Here is a 12,843-nt window from a genome sequence, read left to right as displayed (position 1 = left end):
GGGGATGTTTCAGTTGCATTCCTGTCCGGTTCCATGTGTTTCATCAGGAGGCATCACATCCTGTGCTGTATTTTCTTGACCCTGTGTATGGCTTGTGCGGGATGGAGGCGTCGCTGCTTTGAGTTTGGAGCTCTGGAAGTGGGAAGTTTTGCAGGCCAGGAACTCGCAGGGTCTCAAGGAGAGCTTGGAACTCTGCAAGCCTGAGCCCTCCAAACAGGAATGCTTCTGCATTTGCAAGGGAAAATAAATCATGATAAGATCAGAATTTGGAACAGATGTTCAAAATCCTAAGGGAGGGTGGTGGTATTTGGATTATTTTGTGGTTTATATTAAAAGCTAATATTTCTAGCCTGCATTCAAACATGTTTTAAATATAGAACCTACCACAGTTGTATTCTTTAAAAAAAGCAATGTGTGTCAATAGATAACTTTCTATAGAAACAAACACCTTCCAGTGAGTCTTTCTTCTTACTGATGGAATAGCAAAGCAAGAAAAAAACTGCTTCTGATCGCTTGATCTTATCAGGATTTCATTCTGGCCTCACAGCCTGCATGTTTATTGCTGTACTTGGCTCTACTGATACCGCTCTAGGCTTCATGTAAGCTTTTCCCTCCCTTTATGCTTTTACCATACAAGATACTTCCAAAATGCACATTATTTTTCCTCTGGGAAGTTGTTCTGACTGTACCAATGTTTGTCTCTCAACTAGATCTGCCTTTGTGTAGCTGCCTAATCTGCTTTGTTCTATCTCTGATTCTTCCTCTTGGTGGAGTCGTGCCCCGGCCGTCAGATAAGGACATCTTGCTCCTAAGGCGGTTCCTATTAAACCCCAGAAGATGTTCTGTGTCTTCTCAAGATCCCACGATGAGTTTGCAAGAGTTAGCATAAGGAAACATCAGTCTGTAAATTCAGGTTTTAAAGCAAGATGAAGACATGGGTGTTCAAACCCAACCACCTCCACTCCTGGTCTGTGAAATACTGCAGTGTACTGTCTTGTATTAGGCAAAATGAGGGTGGGATCCTGATAGACCTTTGACAGAGCACAGATGGAAGTGGTTTTGATCAGAAATAACACATCTCTATGTGTGCAGTGTGACCCGACCATCAGAGTCCTCATCACTGTCCCTACACTCCTCTTAAATGCATTTTCCTAAGCAATATCCCAAGAACTTAAGAGAAGGCCAAGAGGCTGGAAATCCTAATGGATAGAAGTCTTGCAGGTAATCTCTCTGCAATATAAAGAAGCAGGGAACTGAAGAACACCCGGGAGGAACAGTGGAAAGAGTAATTTCTTGAAAAGATACTAAAATATGCATCTATTTGTTCCTCTATAAAACAGCTCCTATTCTTTAACTCGCTATTGAACTGGGCCATTAGATGAGGTCAATCAGGTGAAAGCCTCTGGTGTACAGAAAATACATTGTACTGGATAACCCCCAGGCTTCAGACCTCCCTTTTTAAGCACCAATTACAGGTTTTTGGTTGCCCAGAGACTCCTCGGAGTACAAAGTGAGGCAACAGCCTCTGTTCATCTTCATCCCACCGCCAGAATTAGAATCCCAGTTGACAAAATGGACTTGCCTTGCTTTTATGAAGATTAAATCACTGGTATTTTTGGATGAACAGAAATGCGGTTATTTCTATACAGAGTTACCAGAAATCAGCCCTAAGGTTAATTATTAAGAAGAAATATGAATAGCATTGATTAAGCAGTATCCTAAGTGGTTTTTTTCCTCCTTTTTCCCTGATGCTGCATGATGTGACAACTTCAAGATGTGTAATATTGTAGGTGCCCATAACTGCTTATTCTGCCTTCCTTGAAGGCAACTTTCCATGTCAGTAATGAGAGAAGCACAGTTTCTAGCCCAGGGCAGGGCTGTAGCCATCACTCCCTGCTGGTGACTGGAATGCTGCTGCTCTGTGAAATCCACAATGTGAAATATTTATCACTTGGGTACTGGGGCAAAGAGCTGGGTTTTGCTAAACCTTTCTATCGTGTTCATGTTTTAACTCTTTTCCTCTGCCACCGTTGCTTCCCTCCTGGCTAGAGATGTAAGAAGACCTAATCAAGACCTTGCTAACAAGCTGAACAGGGAGCAGCAGAGCACCAGCCTTGGTTAAACTGGCTTGGCACGCTCTTCCCAAGTATCTCAGGTGCTCTGGACACGCTCCTTGCTTCTGGGGAGCTGACTTGCTTCATTACGTGCCTGCTCTCCATCACAAATGCCAGTTACGTTGGCTCTCCAGGAGGTTTAGCTGCTGCAGAGGTGTCCGTGTGCCAACTGCTTTTGGCATAAAGTGTGTTACAATGAGGTCGGTAGTGCTGAATTAATGGTCAAGTGCAGCTTGCTGGGCTATGAATGGTGGCATGGTGGCCATGGGTCAGTACACATCAGTGTGAACGTCTGGCTTTCCAGCTTAAAGCCACATTTCTTTAGTCCTCAGCCGAAAGGGTTTGTGCTGAGTGACTTGAGCTGGTTTGTCTTGAGGAAATCATACAGATTCCTTTAGGTGACCAGATTTCATTGCCAGAGAGCACAGGCAGATTATCCTGCATGGTTACTCAGGGCTTATTCTTTTAACCTCCACGTGCAATTTAAAACACAACTTAACGTATTTCAAGGAGTTAAAAGCAGAACTGGCTATGGTTTTGGTGTAGTGTTGTGGAATGTGCGAGTTTTGGATGTGCCCAAGTCCCCACTTCCTACACCAGAATCATTCCTGTTTCCAAACTAGATAAAAAGTGTTTAGCCGTGGTTCTTCCTGTAGGTGCAGAGTTGTTAATTCCCTTAAACTTCAGGAGAGGGGATTATTCATGTGCCATGAAGCTGTGTCAGTAAATGCCATGGGTACACCACATAGCACAGAAGTCTTCAGGCTTCCCAGTGTCCAAACCCACTGCTGTTGCATGCCTTACTGGAGATGTGATATATAAGAAACTGATGTTTTGCCTTTATGCTTCATGACCTCCTGTTCTCCCTAACGCTCTTTCTCTTTCTCTCCCTGGCCTTTTTTGTGTATTCATTTCCTTTTAGACAATGAGTGACTTTGTCTCCAGAGAGGATGTGGCTGCAGTGCCAGAGAGGAGCAGTGTTAACACTGGCGTGGCATGGGAGGGCTCAGAGCGGTCGGTAGCTTGTAGTGAGACCCCAGTGCCACCCGCCTCAGAGCCTTCTCCCAGCCAGGACTTTGGTGCTTCCTCCCTAAGCAGCGAGGAGGAGCAGGAGGAGGAGGTGGCTCCCAGCCTCCCCGCGAGCGAGGAGGACCTGACATGTGCAAAGGGGCTTTGTGTGGATGTGGAGAAGGACTCGGAGCTCTCAGAGCTGGAGCCCCCCACCAGCCCTGCACCTCCCCAGCAGCCCTGGGCAGGAGAGGAGGAGGTGGCAGAGGAAGGTGAAGACAGATTTGCCTTTAGAGAGCTAAATGGCGAGTGTCACGACTCGGATGCTAATACCGGGCTGCCCGCAGTCATTCGCTGCTTCCAGGTAGTGAGCCCAGCGCCTGCTCCCCTGCACCCCCTTTGGAGTGGGACCCAAACACTGCAGCAAGCAGATGCCATGGATCCAGAGAGGAATTGTGTTGGCTTGGCCTCGTGCTTGGAGCTAATCGGCCGGTTAATCTCCCACAGCCAGTGCCCACAAGCCCCGCTCAATTTGTCTTCACATGAAATGGCCATGGCACAACGCCCTTTGCCTTTCTGTGCTCAGAGCATCCTGTTGCGTCCCCAAAAAGGGAAATATTTAGGCTCCAAAGGCATGTAATTTTAGTTCCTTGAGGTTTTTGCCGTCTCCGGCTGTAGCAGAGGCTGAGCCTTAGCACAGCAGAGCAAATTTGAAACGCTGTCAAACACACTTACATCACGAATGTGGGCCTTGATGTCCCCTTCCTGCTCCCCACCATGGAAGGTATTTTTGCCTGCTTCAGTGTTGGTATGAATTGCTTCTGGTTAAACAGATGCCCACTTCCCCTGCTAATAACCACAGTGGCATCTGTCAGGCTTGGGAGTGGTGAGCAGCAATCAAGCCCTTTGGGAAAACACTGTGGGTCTGAACTAACCCGGTCGTCTTCTGGATGATTATCAGGTGGTGGAACAACTGATTTCTCTTTCCCCCCCTCCCCATTTCTCTTTCGAGACATCCCGTTTCTGTTTCGTCTGACATTGATTTAATAAAAGTTCAAGACCTAGGATCTGATGAGGAATTTTGCTAATAGTGTTCCACTTGCAGTCAGGAGGAAGCTTCTCAGCTGTGAGCAAGTCTCTTATTTGCCCAAGGGTTGTGTTAACCTTGACATTGTCATCAGTAGACGAGGGTCATCAGTGGAGACAGTTTCTTTGTGGTGTTGTGACACACTCGTTAAACCCTTCATGCCTCGCTTGGGCTGACCTGAGGGTGTTGGAGAAGGTCTGAAGGGTTTGCTCCTCACGCATGATCTCTGCCCTCTGAGCAGGGTGTTATCCTAGAGACTTAAACCCAAAGATCTCCAGGCTCACCTTGGTTCCCACAGTGCTTTTATCAGATCAGTGTCAGAACATTTGCCAGGAGCACTGTCACCGTGTGGAAATGCTTAACTGAGTCTTCATGGAGATGTTTTTAACCCTGTCTCACAGCCACCGCTAGTGAAGACACAGACTGTCACCATCTCCGACGTGTCCAGTGCTGTCAAAAGCGAAATCCCCACAAAAGAAGTCCCCATTGTCCACACAGAGACCAAGACCATCACCTACGAAGCTGCACAGGTAAGGTGTGTTCTGATTCATTTTCCAGGGGCTTCAGTCCGGTGCACCCAGGCAGCCAAGAAGCCACCAGCATCCTGGCCTGTATCAGCACCAGTGTGGCAGCAGGGCCAGGGCAGTGACTGTACCCCTGCACTGGGCACTGGTGAAGCTGCTCCTCGAATCCTGGGTTCAGCTCTGGGCCCCTCACTACAAGAGAGACATTGAGGGGCTGGAGCAGGGCCAGACAAGGGCACTGGAGCTGGTGCAGGGCCTGGAGCACAGTGTGATGGGGAAGGGCTGAGGGACCTGGGGGGTTCAGTCTGGAGAAGAGAAGGCTCAGGGGGGACCTGATTGCTCCCTACAAGTGCCTGAGAGGAGGATGGAGCCAGGAGGGGCTGGGCTCTGCTCCTGAGGAACAAGGGATGGGACAAGAGGAACCGGCCTCAAGCTGCACCAGGGCAGGTTTAGATGGAGCTGAGGAACAATTCCTGCCCCAAAAGGGTGCTCAGGAGCACGGGGCGTGTTCAGAGATGCCTGCTCTGGGTGGTGATGAGCATCACCCTGTTTCTCAGCGGGGCACTAGGGAAATAGAGGAGGTTTGCTCTGTTACTGCAGTTACAATTTCTAACAGGGAAGTGGAAAGGAAAAGCGAGCCTGCAGGGAGAATGCCGGCTTGTGATGGGCCCTGAGATTCCTTCCAGTCTGTGGGAAATGGTCCCACCTTGTGGTAGTTCCAGATATCGTCCCACTGCCGTCCTGGGGATGCTGCGCAGCGTTCCATAGTGGTGCACTGTGAGAGAGACATGGCCAGGATGAGTTGGCAAGGACGAGTCTTAGGTTTTGTCAGCAGACCTTGGCAGGTCGAGTTGTGCAGGATGGGAACCAAGTGACCAGCTATAGATGTTCCTACTTCACCAGCTGTCTGGACTTCCATTGTCAGAGGTCCTTTGGGGTGATTCTCTGGATCAGTCCAGGGGCTGTGCTGAGCCTTCCGACCTGTGTGATCCTTGTGCAGCTCAGCTTGCTCTGTCCTGTGGTCCACGATGGAAAGGAGTTTCTGTCCTCAGATTGCATTGCTCTGTTGATGTGGAGCCCCCGCTTCAGCCCATGCAGCCCACAGAGACTGATGGCCTGTTCTTCTGTCCCACAGACAGATGGTGGCAATGGAGATTTAGACCCTGGCATCCTGCTGACTGCTCAGACCATCACTTCAGAGACCACCAGCAGCACCACCACCACCCAGATCACAAAGGTAACAGCACAGGAACACAGTGGAATACACAAGCTCTTCCCTGGCTCACTTAGAAGAAAATGAGTATTTGACAGATTTCCTTTGAGCAGTGGCAGTTTCCCCCATGGTGCTGCTGCCGTGGTATGACGGCAGGGTTTGGAAACGCTATTTTTGCACCAGCCTTTAGGCGGGCAGCCCCCGTGCACTCCAATTCCTTTTGCTTCCTAAGACTAACAGAAGTTTTCCCTTTTGTACTAGACTGTAAAAGGTGGCATTTCGGAGACGCGGATTGAAAAGAGGATTGTCATCACAGGAGATGCAGATGTAGACCACGACCAGGTAGGAGTTTGGATGTGGTCCAGAAGAGCTTCTGAGAGCTGGCAGGAATTAGACACTGAGGCTGCCTTGCTGAGGACAGCTCCACCAGAAGACAACCGAGGGGAATTTTACGGGGGTACAAATAAAACTTCAAGATGGGTTTCAGCACTAAATCCCTTTCTGACAGTTTGCAGCAGCAGAGCTGTTCCAGCAAAGCTCAGTTCTGTTCCCAGGCTGGTGTTGACAGCAAAGTTTTGATTCCAGAATTGTTCCGGACAAATGCAAAAAAATCCACAAAAAAGGTGAAATACGATTTTTTCCTTGAGATCTGCATGAATTTGCTGATATCTTTGAAGCATTATTGCTGCTGGAGAGCGCCAGAAGTCATTTCATAGCACTTCTGCACCTGCATTTAATCTCATCAGCTTTACATGAAGCCTTTCTGATGAGTCAGGCTCACTGGCCTGGAGCGTGTGTTGGAAGCCATGATTTTGTCATCAGAGACTTATGCTTTGAATTTGATTTTAGTGGCAAGTATCATGGGGCAGGAGAACATCTGAACAACAAGGACTAGTTTATTAATCCCAAGAGATGTGTGAGAAGGTCTGCAATGGGCTCATCACACTTGCTGGCCGAATAAACAGGGTTTGCTTGATTGCTCTCAGCCATCTCTTACCATGGGGCAGGGGAGAGATGTGGTGTGTTCTTGGAAAACAGCTTTTCCTGTCAGAGATCATCGAATGGCACCCACAAACTGCAGCTGAATGGAGTCACTTTTCTTTCCCTCTCCCCAGAGTTCGAAGTAGTCTCTTCTGTCCCTGAGGACCATTGGTGGCATGCTCTGAAATGTGGTCTCTTTCAGGTCCTAGCACAGGCCATCAAAGCAGCAAAGGAGCAGCACCCGGACATGTCAGTGACCAAAGTGGTTGTGCACCAGGAGACGGAGATCGCAGAGGAGTAGCAAGGCTGTGTAAGTAGGGAGACCACAGACAGTGAGGGATGGGTGCAAGGGAGGTTTGGCTAAATATGGTCAAAGTTTAAGTTCACTTATTATTGTTAGCTGGTGAGTCCTGCTCGGGCTGCCCTATGAAATGATTTAAGTCTGATGAAGCAGTCGCAGACTAATCCTGCTGTGGAAGTGAGCCAGAATTGTCTAAAACAAGCTGCATGGCTCCGTGATGAAGCTGCTTTGCCTTACCAAACACCTTCAGTGCACTAGCAGCATGCCGAGATTCAGGTTTCACATAGGCCTCTGCCTCTATCATGGACCCCAAGCTCCTGGCTGGCCTGGAAAGTTCCCTTCTCTGCAGTTTTGAGGATTTTGGGAAAGAGCTGCTCAAGGAATCCAGGAGCTCTTCCTGTGCATCAGTGCTGTCAAGCCCCTCCTGCCCCACACTGGTGATGTTTGTGTTGCCCAAGCCTGTGCTTGTGTCCTGCCTCATCCCAAGAAAGATGGGATTTGGGAGGTGGAGCAAGAACAGATGAGCTGAGAAGAGACAGCGTGGTTTAACACACTTGCGGTTGAGCTTTGTAACTCTCCAAACCTAAATAAAACCACCACAGGTCTCCTAAGGGTTCCTGGACTTGCAGCTCTTAAACTACGGTCCTTTAGGGATGGGAGCAGGGTGTAGTTTGTGCCAGGAGCCTGGTGGTGGTTCTGAATCTGCCAATGACGGTAACTCACTTCTGCTTTCACTTCTCTAATCAATTTGGGAACAGGTCCCTCTCTGAGTTGGGAGCTCTAACTTCCCATGTTTCCCTCTTTCTAGGAAACGTTCCTGCCAGACCCAGCACCAGGAAAAAGAAACCCAGCAAAACTACCAAGAACCTACCTGGAGCACAAAGACCTCGGATTTACAAGACTTGACACTCAGAGACTTTCATATCATTTATTAAGAGTTGCGCTTTGACATTTTACTTGGGATTTTCCAGCCTCCACTGGATCCCCTTGGATAGAGGGTTTGGGGTTTTTTATATATATATATATAGTGACAAAAGTATATTGCCATATTTCTAACTGGACTGAATCTTTTTTACAGCTTTTCAATTTTGCATTCCCTCTCACGCAGAGCCTCTTCCAACACCAACCCAGACACACCTCACAGGGCTCAAAGGGTCTCTGGTTTAAGTCCTAGTCCCTCCACCTCGTCAGGGATAAAGGAGATAAGCCACATCCATGCATATTCCCAGGGCGGGATCCATAGACGCCTTCATAAAGCCATGGCTCTTTCTGCTGGGAGAGTCAGTTGAAGAGAAGTCAGACTTTGTGCAGCGTTTCTGATTGCCTCTTGATTTATTCTTTCTCTTTCTTAGCTCAAGGGAGCTTGAGACTCCACAGCCACATGCAGAGGAGGTTCCTCCCCGTTGGGTTTCAGGCCCCCAGTGTGTGAACACAGTAGGGTTTTGTGGTGTAGCCAATGCCCACATCTCCATAGTTGACTAGATTTTAAGGACTACTGGAAGTTGCTTCAAGTATCTTATACTGTGAATTTTAGAGCTTTAAGAGGACTGTGATAGCATCTCGCCTTCCTCCTGCGTGTCTCTGCCGAGTGCTACCTACCTGTTTGTGTTTTCTAGATGCCATTCAATGAAAAAGCCCTTTAGACGTGTGTGTTTAAGGTGTTTGGATTCAGAATGCTATTAAGGTAGGCTTAGGCAGCATTCACAGCAACTGGGGTTTTTCAGTGTCATAGTTTTTCACTTGTTTGTGTTCAGGAGTTTTAACTTAGGGGGGTATTTTGTAAGTCATGGGTTGGGCTTTTGCCTTCCCTCACAGTGCTGTTTAAAGCTAAACACGTTACCCACATACCAGGGCATGTATCCTACTATCATTTCATTTAAAAACCCTTTAGACAATCCTTCTTAGACCTGCAGGCTGTATTTGGAGAGGCTGAACAAGAAATATTAGGAGGTATCAGGTGTTTGCTGGTCATGGTAGAGTCAAACCATGTAGGAAGTGCTTCCACCTCCTCTTCCACACTGGCTTAAGGGTCTGTACTTTGTATGGCTTCGTGACCACCTTGCTGGAATGATGTACCAGGGTTAGTATCAGCTTTAGGCTGAGCTTAAAGACCACTGGGGCATGGTGATGATCAGAAAACATCATTTTGGGGGGCTGGATGCGTTTCCCTCCATAGCACTGGGGACTGAGCTCCTGCTGCTGCTTCCTGAGCTTTGTGGAAATGTTCTAACCATGCCCTGGTTTCTCCTTCCAGCTTTTAAACTTAAATAAACCCAGGCTTTGTAAAGAGTCTCCCAGGCACTCTTGAGCACTTGAGTACACTTTGAGGTTGTGATTCTTATGTATCTGTATCTATCTCTAGTGTGGCACATTGGTAGCTGAGGGCGTGGAGTGCTCTGCTGCTGCTCCTCAGGTGAGGATGGGGAGAAGATGGCAATAAAGCAAGCTCTCTGCTGTTCTAAATTCAGATCGTGTGTTTCAGGAGCCACTGGCTTCAGCTCAGGCTGTGAGGACTTGGTGTTTGGCTGCAAAGAGCCTTCAGCTCCACTGAGCCTGGTGTAACTCAGAGTCAGGTGTAACGTGAAGGAAGCTCTCAGTATTGATTGGATGCTGTGCTGAAGAAGCTGGAATCCAGGATTTTGCTTCCTTTGAGCTTTGCTGGTGTGGGTCACCCTCAGCCTCAGCATTCCCATGCTGGTTGCTGCTTCCTGGGATGCTCTCGGTGCATGGTTCCTTCCCGAGATGCTCTGCCTTCCGCTGGGTACCAGGCATCCTGCACTGGGATTTAGGGAATCCTGGGCTCCTGTAGTGTAGAGATAAAGTCTTCCTATCTATGCCTGAACAGACCTTTCTTTCCTTATTCTGCAGATCCTTAACAGGTCTGTGTCCCTGCTGCCCTCAGCTTACTTGGGTAACACTTGCCTTAAACCCCCATCATGCTGAGCATCCCTCTGAGAACGTCCCTTTGCCTCTCAGTCCTTCCTTCTCACCCTGCAGCAGCTCCCTGGGGAGTGAGCAGACACACTGAGGAGTCAATAGGAGGATTTCTGAGCGTTGCCAGACAAAGCCAGTGGGATAAATCCTGTTTGTCCATAGCACTTAAAGACACGTGGCTGGCACGAGAAGTTAGGGAAAGGTGGTGTGAGGCTGAAGCTTGGTCTGGGGTGTCCAGAGCACAAAGAGTGGGACAAAACACCTTGAGCAGGGATTTCTAGGGTGAGAAACCTGCTGGCACAGGAGGTGGTTCCTTTCCAAAAGGATTTGCTCACCGTGGCTTTGTACGTCCCTGGTTTAAGGACTCATAGACTGGAATAACTCCTTTCTGGGTGCCTGTCTCCAGGTTGTTCATTCTCACACTTCCCCCTTCTCAGTTCTTGTTTCTGCTGGAGTGTTTTAACCAAGTTATTGCCTCATCTGCCCTCTGTTATCACCCTGCTCTGACCCCAGTGGGATGTCCCTACTGACCCTCTCCAACCACCACAGCCTCCTCCATGCGGCACCCAAGCCAGGAGCTGGACAGGAGCAGCAGCAGCCCAGGAAGAAGATAAAAGCTCAGAGCAGAAGCAGCTTCTTCCGTCCTCAGTGGTGCTGCCCACACCTCTTCCACCTCCAGTGGGATTGGCGAGTCCTTGGCTCCTGCTTTGCTGTGTCATTTCTAGGGACAAACCAGCTAAGTAAGGTCTATTTATATGAATGTTCCCAGCTCTTCCCACTCCACAAATTCACCCAGAGACTGTCTTGATTGTATAATATACATTATATGGAAGCTATTTATATATGAATGAATGTTTTTATAGAAAGGAAGGCAAGGAGCTCGTGTTCTCCCTCCTCCATTAAACTGGAACGGCGGCTCTGGTTGCCACATAGCAATCTCTGACCAACACAGATGTGTTAGCAAAGGACTGACTGATTTCTGCTTTCAATGAACTGTGGTTTGCTGATTTTCCTGATTGTACCTTTCCCGTCAGAGGTGGTCGTGTCCCAGCATCCTTGAAACTCGGACAGCAACACAAGAATTTAGTCGAGCAGATGCAGGAGCTTTGTAGCACGCTGAGGCGATGGTGGATTGTCTAGGCTAGCTGTTTACACTTCTTTCTACCAATAGGAACTTTGCAATGGGCAAACCTTTCTAGATCCACTAGTGCTGGAGCTGTTCTTTTGGACTCCCATAGGGAATCAAAGGGAAGTTGCTGTAGCGTTTAGAGCCACCCAAGTGTTCGGTATTGCTTCTTGTACTGCGTTTTTCAATAAACTCTCAAACAAAACCGGTCCCTGACCCTGACACCTTTTTCCCTTCTCCTCCCCCTCCTCCAGGGCTCTCTTCCCAGCCTGGCTTCGTGGCAGTTTGCTCTGTCCAGCCTAAGCCAGACCCATTGCCCCTGAACCGCGTCTGCTGCCGTGTGCGGGGATACCCAGCGCTGCCCCCAACCCTGGGCTGTGGTTTCCTACACTCCGGTGCTTTCAGACCCTCAATCAGCTCCAGGGGGGCACATGTGGGACCAAGACCCCCAGAAAGAGCCAAAGAGGAACCTGAGAGTCCAGGTTTTCCCTTCAGCATCACCACTCGATGGAAAACCTACTGCCTGAGGTTCCTGCCCAGGGGCTGCCTGACCCTGAGCTGGAGCAGGGGAGACGGTGTCCAACCCACCCTCTTCTGTTTGTTCCATCTCGTGGCCGCAGCAGCTTCGGGAGGGACAGGGATACCCAGCAGAAAGCTGATGGGGCAGCTTGGCCACCAGCCGCATAGAGAACAACAGCCAGTTGGGACAGCTGGAGATGGGGAATGGGGTGGGAAGAGCATCCCTATAGCAGAGGCAGCCCTGGGGCTGGCTGTGGTACCACCCCTGTGCCTCAGTTTCTCCAGCAGACAGAAGGGGAAGAGTTCCACACCCCCATGCTGTCCCGTGTCTATATTCACATGCTAAAAGCAACATGAAGTCAAGCTCCATCTCGCTGCCTTTGGCCCCTTTGCTTCCAAGCGGCTCCAAGTGTTCAATCTGAACACAAAGAACCGCAGAGATGAGGCTGGGATCATTGGGGACCAGCTGCCACTGGAGCTGCTATTCCATAACGTGTCACAGCAGCTTGAATCACTTCCAACGTTACTCCTGCAGCCAGCACGGGCTGTGGCAGCCCCGGGCTCCTCGCCTTGTCCAACCCAATTAGGGTCACACCAAGAGATGCTTAAATAACCCTGTCCTGGGGAGCTGGGGCTTGGAGCCTTCAGCGAGCGCACTGGGGGTGATGAGCCACAGCCAGGCAGGAGCTGCAGCTCCAAAGGCATCGTGGGGAGGGCAAACAACCAAGGAAGAGTTGAATAAATCTGCCCAGCTGCACCTTGGGGTGTCAGACCCTGCTCAGCCACAGGGAACCATAGGATGGGTTGGATTGGGAGCGACTCAAAGGCACATCCAGTCCCAACCCCCTGCCCTGGGCAGGGACAGCTTCTCCTAGAGCAGGTCCAGACCATGTCCTGAGCGGGACCAGGGAGCAGAGTTAGGGTAGGGGGGGTTTGCCTGGCTACAAGGCAGGGAAAACATTGGGCAAACAAACACCATGGCAATGCTGAGAGATGCAAACAAACACAAGGAAACCCACAGCAAACCTCTTGTCCC

At 49.4% G+C, this 12,843-nt stretch overlaps 1 protein-coding gene across 15 annotated transcripts in view; it reads left to right on the top strand.

Annotated features, from left to right (window-relative positions):
• EPB41 (erythrocyte membrane protein band 4.1) overlaps window positions 1-11,497 on the top strand; it is a 90,639-nt gene extending 79,142 nt beyond the window's left edge. For 14 of the 15 annotated variants that reach the window (XM_080632157.1, XM_080632163.1, XM_080632155.1 and 11 more), the window contains 5 exons: window positions 4,611-4,739; window positions 5,869-5,970; window positions 6,208-6,288; window positions 7,130-7,237; window positions 8,037-11,497. In XM_080632157.1, coding sequence (XP_080488283.1) covers window positions 4,611-4,739; window positions 5,869-5,970; window positions 6,208-6,288; window positions 7,130-7,228 — 411 coding nt within the window. In that variant the 3' untranslated portion in view covers window positions 7,229-7,237; window positions 8,037-11,497. The remainder of the gene's footprint in view (window positions 1-4,610; window positions 4,740-5,868; window positions 5,971-6,207; window positions 6,289-7,129; window positions 7,238-8,036) is intronic. The other variant, XM_080632162.1, reaches the window with a different exon arrangement.
• The last annotated feature ends 1,346 nt before the right edge of the window (window positions 11,498-12,843 follow it).

The sequence above is a fragment of the Psittacula echo genome, assembly GCF_963264785.1.
Source record: "Psittacula echo genome assembly, chromosome: 21".
In the NCBI taxonomy this organism is placed as follows: domain Eukaryota; kingdom Metazoa; phylum Chordata; class Aves; order Psittaciformes; family Psittacidae; genus Psittacula; species Psittacula echo.
The sequence above is the reverse complement of the archived record's forward strand: the minus strand, read 5'-3'. Positions and strand labels throughout refer to the sequence as shown.